This window comes from Muntiacus reevesi, chromosome 1, assembly GCF_963930625.1.
Source record: "Muntiacus reevesi chromosome 1, mMunRee1.1, whole genome shotgun sequence".
NCBI lineage: Eukaryota > Metazoa > Chordata > Mammalia > Artiodactyla > Cervidae > Muntiacus > Muntiacus reevesi.
The window spans coordinates 127682713-127696963 of record NC_089249.1 but is presented as its reverse complement, the minus strand read 5'-3'; the positions used below and the strand labels follow the sequence as shown (position 1 = coordinate 127696963).

The window sequence follows — 14251 nt, the reverse complement described above, 5'->3', positions numbered from 1 at the left end:
ATAATAAAAGTACATACAAAGGATACTATGAAAACAAACAAGAAGGTTAGGAAATGCTTTTTTGAAGAAGTATTAAAGTGAATTTGGAAGGTCAGGTAAAAGCTACAGCTGTGCTTTCTAACTCGATTATGCACAGAACCACATATAAAGTTGATGTCTAGGATTCACTTCAGATTTAGTGAATTAGACTCTCTGGGGGTGAAGCTGGAGAATCAGTATTTTCAGCAAGTACCATAAATGATTCAGAATCACAGCCAGGTTTTGTTAGCAGTGAGCCAGAAGTATACAGACAACTATTCCAGGCAGAGAGAATAGCTCAGTACAATCAGAGTAAATGAAATACAGACAGAAAATCAAAGAGAAATCAGAACAAGAGTACTGATACAACTAATGTGATATTTCAAACAAGATCTAGGAATTGATGTGAACTTCTGCAATAAAGGGCAATCGTCTATGTCATATGTTTTGGGAAATGATTTCTGACATGAACTAGTTTCTTACTGAAGGTATACGGAAAACCTAAACGCAAATGTTTTGCATTAAAAGACAAAGCAAAATGCTCCTTTAAAAAAGCAAACAGGGTAAACAAAACACAGTTATAATTTTTATTCAATGCAGTGACCGGTCATTTTTCTCAGGATACAAAGGATTATTCTGCTTTAAGTTAAAAATGTTCATTAAAGTACAAGATAAATTCAAACAGTATTTTGAAATTCCAGCATTAAAACTGAAAACTGCTCTTAATGATTTTAAGTTTCCAGACTATTATTTCATAATAGCATATTACTTTCTGACTAAAATTTACTTATAATCATAAATTACTTATAATTTACCTAATTCCAGGTAGAAGTAAAGCAGGAATAAGTCATCAGGAAGAAGAATATTCACCATAATAGGCTAAAAGTCAAAAAGAATCTATTCCATTGATCTCTGTTGACTAAGCAACAAACAGTTCAAATCATCAACTATTTAAATCTGAAATTCATTCCCCAATAAAGACTTCATAATCAAAGATATAGAAAGGAAAGCATCTGAAACAAGAATAAGAAAATTCTTCAGAAACCCTGGGAAAAACCTAATATATAAAATACACCCTATGGTTATATTCTGTTTCTAAGAAGTCCTTCTAAAGCTTAAATTCTTCTAAAACTTAAATCATTTAAACCTTCAGTTCAGTTCAGTTCAGTCGCTCAATCATGTCCGATTCTTTGCAACCCCATGAACCGCAGCACACCAGGCCTCCCTGTCCATCACCAACTCCCGGAGTTTACCCAAACTCATGTCCACTGAGTCGGTGATGCCATCCAGCCACCTCATCCTCTGTCGTCCCCTTCTCCTGCCTTCAATCTTTCCCAATATCGGAGACTGTTCAAATGAGTCAGCTCTTCGCATCAGGTAGTCAAAACATTGGAGTTTCAGCTTCAACATCAGTCTTTCCAATGAACACCCAGGACTGATTTCCTTTAGGATGGACTGGCTGGATCTCCTTGCAGTCCAAGGGGCTCTCAAGAGTCTTCTCCAACACCACAGTTCAAAAGCATCAATTCTTCAGCGCTCTTTTTAAAAGCTTACTTTAAAAAGCTTTCTTTTTAGTCCAGCTCTCACATCCATACATGACTACTGGAAAAGCCATAGCCTTGACTAGATGGACCTTTGTTGGCAGAGTAATGTCTCTGCTCTTTAATATGCTGTCTAGTTTGGTCATAACTTTCCTTCCAAGAAATAAGCATCTTTTAATTTCATGGCTGCAATCACCATCAGAAGTTACTTTGGAGCCCAAAAAAATAAAGTCAGTCATTGTTTCTGCTGTTTCTCCATCTATTTGCCATGAAGTGATGGGACCAGGTGCCATGATCTTAGTTTTCTGAATGTTGAGCTTTAAGCCAACTTTTTCATTCTCTTCTTTCACTTTTATCAAGAGACTCTTTAGTTCTTCTTCACTTTCTGCCATAAGGGTGGTGTCATCTGCATGTCTGAGATTATTGATATTTCTCCTGGCAATCTTGATTCCAGCTTGGGCTTCATCCAGCCCAGCGTTTCTCATGATGTACTCTGCATATAAGTTAAATAAGCATGGTGACAGTATACAGCCTTGATGTACTCCTTTTCTTATTTGGAACCAGTCTGTTGTTCCATGTCCAGTTCTAACTGTTGCTTCCTGACTTGCATACAGGTTTCTCAACAGACAGGTCAGGTGGTCTGGTATTCCCATCTCTTGAAGAATTTTCCACAGTTTATTGTGATCCACACAGTCAAAGGCTTTGGCATAGTCAATAAAGCAGAAATAGACGTCTTTCTGGAACTCTCCTGCTTTTTCAAAGATCCAGCGGATGTTGGCAATTTGATCTCTGGTTCCTCTGCCTTTTCTAAAACCAGCTTGAACATCTGGAAGTTCTCGGTTCACGTATTGCTGAAGCCTGGCTTGGAGAATTTTGAGCATTACTTTACTAGCATGTGCGATGAGTGTAACTGTGCAGTAGTTTGAGCGTTCTTTGGTATTACCTTTCTTTGGGATTGGAATGAAAACTGACCGTTTCCAGTCCTGTGGCCACTGGTGAGTTTTCCAAATTTGCTGACATATTGAGTGCAGCACTTTCACAGCATCATTTTTCAGGATTTGAAACAGCTCAACTGGAATTCCATCACCTCCACTAGCTTTGCTCACAGTGATGCTTTCTAAGGCCCACTTGACTTCACATTCCAGGATGTCCTGCTCTAGGTAAGTGATCACACAATTGTGATTATCTGGGTCGTGAAGATCTTTTTTGTACAGTTCAGTCCTTCTAAAACAAATCATTAAAAAAAACACACACCTAATGACTTACAAGGGGCTTCCCAGGTCACTCAGGGATAAAGAATCCACCTGCCAATGCAGAAGACATGGGTTTGATCCCTGGGTCAGAAAGATCCCCTAGAGAACAGAATGGCAACCCACTCCAGTATTCTTGCCTGGGAGATCCTATGGACAAAGCAGACTGGCAGGTACAGTCCACAGGGTTACAAAAGAATCAGACATGACTTAGCAACTAAACAACAACAAATGAATAATAGACAGGACAAAGACTCATTTACCAAAGTGAAACCTACTGCCAAATAATGCATAGTAATTCCCTGGAGGAGCACGTTTGGTATAGAAGAAATAGCAGTTAAAAATCAACAGACTAAACACATACACCTATTTATAGAGAACAAATTATAGTAATCAGCTAATGACAATAATAATTCTTATACTTGATAAAACAAATCATCCTTTCTCAGACCTAATGTACTTTTTAAAAGTGATATTACCAAGATGCCTTAATTTCCAGATGAAATATAGGAATTAAATTATAGTTACAATTATAGGCAATAGTTGTCAGCTTGTTAGGTTAAAATGATCTATTGACATAGACTAAATTTGTTTCTTGAGTCATGCACTGCTTCCTTTCTGCTCCTGCAGCATTTTATACATACTTCTATTCACTTTAAGTACCTAAGTCCTGCAAAGAAGGTGGTACCATCACCAGGTAATAGCCAAGGAAACAGGCTTAGTATGGCAAAGTGACTAACCGAAATCACCACTGAACCACTGAACCCAGATTTCAAACTCAGATCTAACTGCAAAGCTCTTTCCACACTGCTTCACATGGTAGAGAGGAACCAGAGGACTAGATGAATCACACCTAGGTAACCAAACTGACTGCAGTTTCTTCTATAACTGCTTCCGAAGTAGCTAAAATAGATCTACCATATCTGACAAACCAAAGGTGGAGGACAGATATTTGGGGGTGGAGGTGTGGAAGCTCTGCTTAGTACCTGAGCTCCCTCATACAATTAGGGAATACACCACTTTACGAGTCTTCACAGAAGGCAGAGGCCCCCTCCCTATTCAGAAGCCAACAATGCCACACAGTCATTCTCCCTGTCACCCCTGCAGCATGGACATGGGCACCTAATCTATGCTCTGCCAACATGACATTCCCATCAAGCACTCTAAATTAAAAGCCAGAGACGGTAAGAAACTGGGACAACAAAGGTCAGATTGTGACAGCAGTAGCAGCATTAAGTTTCCAAAGGCAACGGTGGCAGCTGTGTGGCAGCTGAGTCTAGCCTTCAGCAATTCGAGGCTGCATTCCTGTCATCAGACTGGTTTTATGCTGTGATTTTCAGATACACCTTTTCTGTTACGTAGTCTCTCCTGCTCCTGACTCTTCAAGCGCTCAACCCTCCCAGCAAATTGGTAAACTAATCAATATGTTTTCAATAAATACCTTTTCTACTTGAATCGGTCAGAATTGCCTTCTGTTACCTACAATTAAACCCAGACTGAGGCACTGAATAATTAAATAAGGGACACTAAACAATTATATTTTATCAAATCTTCCTACCTTAGTATTTATTGATTGCTGTTTTATATAATTTGCCATTATAGTCTTAAAACTACTTTATACATGACAGTGTGCTGTGACAATAGAAAAATAACTTCAAATTAGGTTTCTTTATGTTTTTCAAAAACAACACAAATACACAAATATAATAACAGTCATCTAAAAGCAATTTTCACTGAGGTTCAGAGTTAAGCTTTATTAAGAATTCTTACCTGTCAGGAATACCTAGCCTCTTGACACTTCTATAAACAGAAAGAGTATTTGCAACATGTCGATAATTAAACCAGAATCTGGAGGTACAAACCTAAAGTATCAAAACAAATATATTATTTGTAGGAATCAAAATAAACTACAGAGTTACAAAATTACTTCTGTTTAAGTAGGATATAGCGATGCCTAAAAAGTGTATCATAATCAGGCCTACAAACAGCAAGGCACCTGAAGAATTGTCAATAAAACCAACCTCCCCCACAGAAAAAAATAATAATAATAATAAAAATAAATAAATAAAAGAAAAAAAAAAAAAACCAACCTCCCTAAAAAGAGGTCTTTCATAACTGGTCTTAAATTAAAAAAAACTATTCGGCTTAAGAGAAAACAAATCTTTGTGGAATTTAATCAAATACTGAATCAACTTAGTTACTCTCAATTTATGTTATCCTATAACATTCTTATTCCTAAAATATTAAATTCTTTAGAATCCAAGACAAGGAACATAATCTCATCACAGAATAGAAGAGAAAATTAACTACACTGAGTTATATACTGTTCCTTTCACTCTGGATAGCTTCCTAATTTTAGTTGTGAAAAATGTAAGATAGAGATAAAAACAGAGCATAGAAAATGATTTTATATGCACATAAGAGAATGCATCATAAAGAAGTTGTTGAACTGAAAAGAAAACCAGAAATGATTCCAACAAACTTTACACTTTAAAAAAAAAAGAAAAGATCCCTTAAAAAGATACCAAGGATACGAGGAAAATCTAACACAGTGCCTCAGAAGTCAGCCCTCTGGAGCATCTATTTCAAAGGAAAAACCAGAGACTGGGGTTGGTTGGTAGTGTACCTACTTGCTAAGCATCCTACCTCCTATCACATACTTCTACTAATGGTTTAGGTGTAATGACAGATAACATCACAAACGTTCTTGCCCCTGCAAGTGAAAAGCAACTACAAGCCTTTTTCACTACAATGAATTTTCAACCCGGAATCCGATAAGGAAAACACTAAAATTTTTAACTACATTAAAGAAAAATGTACCATATAATCCTAACAGAAATGAAAAACTTAAAAAAATTATAACTTAATAAGATGAACAACTCCATTCTGAAAAATGGGCAGAAGATGAGACCAAGCATTTCATAACAAAGGTCTTAAAAATGGACAATGAAACTTTTAACAATGCTCATTTTCTGTCATAATTTTAAAAACATAAATTGATAACCATCCAAAAGCCTGACAATTCATATTATTGGCAAGGCTGTGGTGAATGAACACTCAAATCCTACTTATGGGAAGGTAAACTAATATAAACCTTCTAAGAGGGTAATTTGCAATACATACCAAGTTTTAAAATGTACTTATTTTTTTATTTAGCTCATATAAGCATGCAAAATCAATGATCAGTGATCAATGCAAAGAAACAGAGGAAAACATTAGAATGGGACAGACTAGAGATCTCTTCAAGAAAATTAGAGATACCAAGGGAACATTTCATACAAAGATGGGCACAATGAAGGACAGAAATGGTATGGACCTAACAGAAGCAGAAGATATTAAGAAGGGGTGGCAAGAATACACAGAAGAACCATACAAAAAAGATCTTCATGATTCAGATAATCACAATGGTGTGATCACTCACCTAGAGCCAGACACCCTGGAATGCAAAGTCAAGTGGGCCTTAGGAAGTGTCTATGAACAAAGCTAGTGGAGGTGATGGAATTCCAGTTGAGCTATTTCAAATCCTGAAAGATGATGCTGTGGAAGTGCTGAGCTCAATATGCCAGCAAATTTGGAAAACTCAGCAGTGGCCACAGGACTGGAAAAGATCAGTTTTCACTCCAATCCCAAAGAAAGGTAATGCTAAAGAATGCTCAAACTACTGCAGAATTGAGCTCATCTCACACGCTAATAAAGTAATGCTCAAAATTCTCCAAGTCAAGCTTCAACAGTACATGAGCCTTGAACAGATGTTCAAGCTGGCCTTAGAAAAGGCAGAAGAACCAGAGATCAAATTGCCAACATCCACTGGATCACTGAAAAAGCGAGAGAGTTCCAGAAAAATATCTATTTCTGCTTTATTGACTATGCCAAAGCCTTTGACTGTGTGGATCACAACAAACTGGAAAATTCTTAAAGAGATGGGAATACCAGACCACCTTATCTGCCTCCTGAGAAATCTGTATGCAGGTCAAGAAGAAACAGTTAGAACTGCACATGAAACAACAGACTGGTTCCAAATAGGAAAAGAAGTAGTCAAGGCTGTATACTGTCACCATGCTTATTTAACTTACATGCAGAGTACATCATGAGAAATGCTGGACTGAATGAAGCCCAAGCTGGAATCAAGATTGCTGGGAGAAATATCAATAACTTCAGATACGCAGATGACACTACCTTTATGTCAGAAAGTGAAGAACTAAAGAGCGTCTTGATGAAAGTGAAAGAGGAGAGTGAAAAAGTTGGTTTAAAATTCAACATTCAGAAAACTAACATCATGGCATCTGGTCCCATCACATCATAGCAAATAGATGGGAAACAATAGAAACAGTGACAGACTCTATCTTTTTGGGCTCCAAAATCACTGCAGATGGTGACTGCAGCCATGAAATTAAACTATGCTTGCTCCTTGGAAGAAAAATTATGATCAATCTAGATAGCATATTAAAAAGCAGAGACATTACTTTGCCGACAAAGGTCCATCTAGTCAAAGTTTGGTTTTTCCAGTAGTCATCTATGGATGTGAGAGCTGGACTAAAAAGAAAGCTGAGCACCGTAGAATTGATGCTTTTGAACTGTGGTGTTGGAGAAGACTCTTGAATGTCCCTTGGACAGCAAGGAGATCCAACCAGTCTATCCTAGAGGAAATCAGTCCTGAATATTCACTGGAAAGACTGATGCTGAAGCTGAAACTCCAATACTTTGGCCACCTGATGCGAAGAACTGACTCATTGGAAAAGACCCTGATGCTGGGAGTGATTGAAGGTGGGAAAAAGGGACACCAGACAATGAAATGGTTGGATGGCATCACCGCCTCAATGGATATGAGTTTGAGTAAGCTCCAGGAGTTAGTGATGGACAGGGAAGCCTGGCATACTGCAGTCCATGGGGTCGCAAAGGATCGGACACAACTGAGCGACTGAACTGAACTGAAGCGTGCAAAAATAGGTATTCAAGGATTTTCACTATACTGTTGCCTATATTAGCAAAAGTCAAAACCAAGAAGGGTAGAAACAAAATCATTACCCATCAGTACTACTTTTTTCACCACGAGTACAGATTATTTAACTTTTTTATTAAACAGAGACAAAAATGTTTTATTCAAAGCAGATTCTGAAACTAAAATGGAATCCAATTTTCTTCTATCTCCCTCTGGTGGCAAGTTTTCTCAGTCATATTACAAGAGCAAAGGGGCATTTCATTTACCTCTGACCATCCACATCCAGTCAAGGCTAAAACTAACTCAAACTGCAAGGGGCGGGGTGGGGGCGGGGGGCGCGGGGGGAGGCGGTTGGAATATACACACATACGTGTGTGTGTATATATATATTTAATTTGAATTATATAATATTGAGTGAAACATATGTTTTATACTTTCAACTTGGCCCTTCCTGGTCAAATTTCATAATTTTCCATTTAAGAAAGTACAATTTACTGAAGTCTCACTCTAGTAAATCTGAGTTAACACATAAAAGTGTTAGTCACTCAGTCATGTCCGATTCTTTGTGACCCTATAGACTGTGGCCCACCAGGCCCCTCTGCCCATGAAACTTTCCAGGTAAGAATACTGGAGTGGGTGGCCATTCCCTTCTCCAGGGGATCTTCCCAACTGAGGGATCAAACCCGGATCTCCCCAGTAGCATTGCTGGTAGATTCTTTACCGTCTGAGCACCAGGGAAGCCATTAATGTGCAACATACTGCACAAATATGAAAACAGCAGTTGTGAAATACTCAATGGTAATTCTTTTTCACCCTCAGTTTCTCTACGGAGACCCAGGTAGCTGAGATTAGAAAGGGGCTCAGTTTCAAGAACATGGAAGTTCCCAGAACAAGGAAGAATTTAATGTGTGTGTGGTATAAGCTAACAGGCTTCTATTCTAAAGGAGACTTCTGGAAATTAGCTGTCTGCACATAGGCAGTTATTCCCTCTTTTAAGAATTTCCATAGAAAGACTAATTGGAAGTGCTCTTAAGTTTCCTACACTTTCCTGGTGGCTCAGAGAGTAAAGAATCTGCCTACAATATGGGAGACCCAGGTTCAATTCCCAGGTAGGGAAGATCCCCTGGAGAAGGAAATGGCAACCCACTCCAGTATTCTTGCCTGGAAAATCCCATGGACAGAGGAGCCTGGTGGGCTACAGTCTATGGGGTCACAAAGAGGCAGGCACAACTGAGCGACTAACACTAGTTTTCTACAAAACAAGTTTATATTCACAAACTGGTGGATCATGGCCTGCTACCTCACAATTTTGCCCAATTTAAATGATCACTAAAACCTCTCTTCTTATCATGAGCAGCTTTTGTTCAATTCCTTTATAAAATCTCTTATGAGAGTAGCATATAAAAGGTATTTGTTCCTGAAGAACAAGAAAATGAGTCATGAACCTGAACAAGAAAATGAGTCATGAGACATGTTACTATTCTATTTAATCACAATAACATAAAATTAGTCTGTCTTCCTCTAAACATTTCTGTATAACTTGAATTTTCTACAATGATCATTTATTTTTGTAAACAAAAAAAAAAATTTTTTAAGAAAATAGCCAAAGTAGAGAGTTTCTATAAACTAACATTATAGATAAGAAATATTCAATGTAAGTTACTAATTTCTGTCATTAAAATACCACAACACTTCATAAAATACTTCCTTTAACAACAGGATCTCTAGCTTATCTATTTTTTATACATCACCACTTGACAGATATACTGAAAGCAAAGAATATTATTAGTTGATGTGGCCAATTTAAAATATAATTTTAATATAATTTCTGTTACAAGAAATAAATTTTATTCTTAAGAATTTGATTCACACAAAATTTCTCAGACATATATCTAATGTAAACGAGGTAGACCTTTATAGAATACTTACCAAAACTGCCCAGTTGTTTGTATGGCCACTTCTAAAGAACTGTTCTGCTTGATCCTAGTAATCAAATAATAGCAAAAAGATTAGAAGAAAGTCAAATTTCCCAGAATAAAGATTGATAAAGGAAAGTTAAAATTCATGGAACTTTTAGTTACAATAATAATAAGTCATCACCACACAAGTCTATAAATATTCTAGTATCTGACTTTATGAAAGACAAAATAATTTTATTTCGGGGGTTATTGTGAGAGGGGCTGTTTTTAAACATTTTATCTCAAATACAGTCAGCTCTTCCTCATATGTTTCCAGTTTTCCATTCAGTCTTTAAATTGTGAATGACTTATTTCATGTCTTGATTCTACACATAACAATATCCTTCCTGTTGAATAGGAATGAATATTGAATGCTTCCTATTATTTTATTTGAACTCACCAATATATCTGATTAAATACATTCTCTGGTATACTTCCATGTACCATTTTGCTATCTGTTAAGAGTAAATCTTAATTACATTTGCCATCACAGAACATTAAAAATCTCAACATCCAATACCATCCAGACACCTAATGAATATGATTTTTATTATATATTAAAATAACAGTGAATATAAACCATAATGATCTCAGATCTGCTCATGCTGCTGCTGCTGCTAAGTCGCTTCAGTCGTGTCCGACTCTGTGCGACCCCATAGGTGGCAGTCCACCAGGCTCCGCCATCCCTGGGATTCTCCAGGCAAGAGCACTGGAGTGGGTTGCCATTTCCTTCTCCAATGCATGAAAGTGAAAAGTGAAAGTGAAGTCGTTCAGTCCTGTCTGACTCTTCTCGACCCCATGGACTGCAGCCTACCAGGCTCCTCTGTCCGTGGGATTTTCCAGGCAAGAGTACTGCTCCTAAACAGCATTAATTATGAGAACAATCAGACTGCCTGGATTCAAATCTGGACCCTACTACTTACTAGCTGTATAAACTTAGGAAAGCTGCTTAACTTCCTGTGCTTTCACGTCCCCATCTATAAAATGGTAGCATTATCTGACACACAGAATGTAGGAATGGTGACTGGAATATAACTGCAAAACGAATATTAGCTCTTTTAATTTTCAGCTAGGAAGAAAATTTCCGGAAGAATGAAATTAAAAAATCACTCGGGTGCATGTGTTTGTGTTATATATATACCTGTAACATCTTATGGACAAACCAGAATGAACTTTTTGGCCAATCCAACCCAATATATATTTCTTTTTAAACTTCTCAACAGTTGAATAGATGCTAAAGAAAGCAACGTGCAATAGTGAGCTAGGAATCTGAAGATCTGGGTTTCTGCCCAGATCCTATCCCTTACCTGGCTGTGAAACGAGACTAAGTCATTTAGTTCTCTGGACTTGATTTTCCTCGTGTAGAAATGAGAGCTGACCCAATAATCTCTAATGTCCCTTCTAGCTCCAAACTCTCACATTGTTAAGACTTCAGTGAAAAAAACTGAGATGTCAAAATTCTTTTGTGATTGTTAAGATAATACAGACACTGCAAAGTTATTCAATCCACATATGGTTAGTGGAGCACCTATTATGTGCCAGGTACCATGTAATGTACAGTGATCCAAAAATCACTCAAAAAGCATGCTGCTTTCTCTCAAGAATCCCTGAGGTCAATAAAGACAAGCATGCAAACACATTACACTACAATATAACATTCATTCATTCATCACATTCATTGGGTACCAAGTGCCAGTTACTGTTCTCAATGATCAGAACACAACAATGGGTGAAACAGTGCTAGCACTTGCCTCCAAAGAGGTTACTAGACACACATCAAACAGAAAAGGACAACCTACAAATTCTCTAAAGGTAAGATATACAGTATCATAAAAGAGTAAGAGGGGGACCTGACCTGATGAGGGAATGGTGGGGGGAGCCCAGCAGGGATGTCAGGGGAGGTTTCTCCAGAGAAATCTGGGTTACAATTCAACAGATAGAGAGGGAAGATAATTCCAGACAGAGAGAACATTATCCGAACAGCAGAAGGGACCTTAAAGGTTCTAGAAACTAAAGGAAGATTACCATAACTAGAAGTTTTAAAGAGAGGGGAGATAGAACCAGAGGTGCAGCCAGAAGCCTAAGTATGCTAGGCCTGTTTATGGGTCATAACCAAGATTTAGCTCTTTATCCTTAAAACAACATTAAGGTATATATAGGTGACATGGTCAGATTTGTGTATTTAAAAGTTACTCTGGCTGAGGCTTGGAGAACAGACTGGATTGAAAAAAGAATGACCTGAGGCAGACCAAGTAGGCAGCTATTGCCCTATAAATGAAAGATGATGGAATAATAGTGAGTACAAACTATACATGGGTTATAATATGATAGATGAGTGCTATACTAGCCAAGTGCACACATTACAACAGTAAATGCAAAATAAAGAATAGGGAAAGGTTTTACAGGGGTTAGCTTTTACTACATTTTAGTAAATGAGCAAACAAAGGAACAGGAAGAATAACACATCAGAATGTAAAAAAATACAACTATGTAACTACAAAAAAGAGCAATAGTATCCAAAACAAAGTATACAGAATAATCTGCTAGAATATATAAGAAAAATAGAATTTCTATACATACTTATATTATCTAGACAACACACTTCATTAATAGTGAATATATAAATTAGCAATAATTCATGAATATAAAGAAAGCATGCATGCTTTCTTTTTTAAATGGTAGAGTTGTGTATTTAAAAAGCTTTCAACATTAGTCTAAGCTCAACGTCTGACATGGTGGAGAGAATGGGCTCCTATATGAAGACTGGGAAGTAGGCAGAAACTAGATCATGATGTTTACATTTTACTCCGTGCAAAAATACTGAAAGGATGCAATCTGAAGAATAATCTGATCAAACTTACTTTGATGAAGACTAAAGTGAAGGAATTTGGAAGCCTGAAGAAAACAAGATAAGGTTACTGAAACAGTCTAGGCAAGAAAAGACAAGGGCCTGCATCAAGCCAGTGGAACTGAAGAAGTGAAAGCAATTTTAAAAATTAAGAATACAGAATTTAGTGATGATTAAAATGTGAAATAAAGAGAGGAGTTCATTTCTTTTTTTTAAATCCTAGGTTTCCAGCATAGGGGAAACCCCATAGGAGGTGGGGTAGGTCCAAATATAAAACTTTGGACACAAATTTTCAAACGTCTGCTATTCTGAAACATGATGCTAGAGATGTAGGCTGCAGAACTGGACGAAGGTGTTATCAGAGTACAGGGAAGAGTAAAGGCTTTATATCTGGTCAAAACTTGGTGTGAGCCGAAAATAAAACACTGTACCCATCTGATTCCTAGTAGAGCACTGTAGTTTGGTAGCGGGGACGCAAGCGCGGCACTCTAGAGCTGACCTTTCACCTACTAGGGACTGCACGCTCTTCGGAGCAAAGGATCAGGCCCTCTCCCGCCGCCCAGGACTTCTTTTCATTCGCCATTTTTAAAGGTTGAAACAAACAGTCACTGTCCTCTCCCGTTCCCTGCAACACCCTCCCCACAGCACAGTCAGCTTAGTAAGAGGCTGATGGGTGATTCTAGGAGGCTTCCCTCCGTGGCTGTGTATCGGACATCTGCTGGACGCTTACGGCCACGACACAGCTGTCCCCCGCAGGGCCCTGTCGTTCAGAGGGCCTGACTCCTACCTCGATCTGACTAGCGGCCAAGCTGCCGAAGGGCAAGAGCAACAACCCTGCCAGGGTAGTCAAGACCCGGCTGAGAAAATAAGTGTCGACCATGTTTGCCGGCTTCAGCGCACCTGGAGAGGCGGGGCGAGTGCCGTAAAGCAGGACGGGGCGGGGTTTGCTTTTTTTTTCCTTTGCGACACTTGCCCCGCCTCCTAGAGGGCGGCCGCCTCGCCAGCCTTCAAAAACCTGCGCTTCCCACAGTTCTTGCGTTTCCCAGGTAGCTGGGATTGAGTCTGACCCTTGAACTAAACTTTCAGGTTTTGTATTATAAACTGGACGTTTTAAAACTTTTTTGAAAAGCAGTGGAGAAAAACTGTGAGCCTATAAACCTTAAGAAGCTATTACTTCCTTTTTTTGGTTAGTGTTGCCCATTCTTTGACTATATGAAGCATGATGTGATGTGGAAGAGTAAGCTTTGGGGTACAAAAAGGTGGTTAATTGGATCAATTGCAAATGAAAAGATGGGTGAGCGCTCCAACTATTATACTAGGGGTCTATTACCTGTTAAACGTATGAACATGGAGAAATTAGTTACATTTTTGTTTATTTTGTAATTATAGAGCTAAAATATCTCAGAGTCTGAGGATTTAATAAATCATGTGTATTCATTCCATTATGTTTATTATATTCATTTAGTTTTAAATTCTGCTTTACATCTAGCATGACATAAAAGTATTTATGCTGCTTCATAATCTCAGTAATTTTAGCATTTAATGTGACATGGAATTCTGTCCCTTACTGAGGCCTCAGCCAAAGTAATTGCCCGTCTTCGGGGCAATACACAGTCTTTAAATTTCAGTATTAAAATAATATTATAAAGAGTTATCTTTGGACAGTTTTTTTATGTTTCTGAATTATTTTCTTTGGA

At 38.0% G+C, this 14251-nt stretch overlaps 1 protein-coding gene across 1 annotated transcript in view; it reads right to left on the bottom strand.

The window, feature by feature from the left end:
• Positions 1-13465, bottom strand: part of PIGK (phosphatidylinositol glycan anchor biosynthesis class K) — a 128949-nt gene extending 115484 nt beyond the window's left edge. Inside the window, exons 1-3 of the mRNA XM_065910773.1 lie at positions 13342-13465; positions 9678-9731; positions 4580-4671 (exon numbers count right to left, since the gene is read on the bottom strand). Coding sequence (XP_065766845.1) covers positions 4580-4671; positions 9678-9731; positions 13342-13434 — 239 coding nt within the window. The 5' untranslated portion in view covers positions 13435-13465. The remainder of the gene's footprint in view (positions 1-4579; positions 4672-9677; positions 9732-13341) is intronic.
• Positions 13466-14251: the final 786 nt, after the last annotated feature.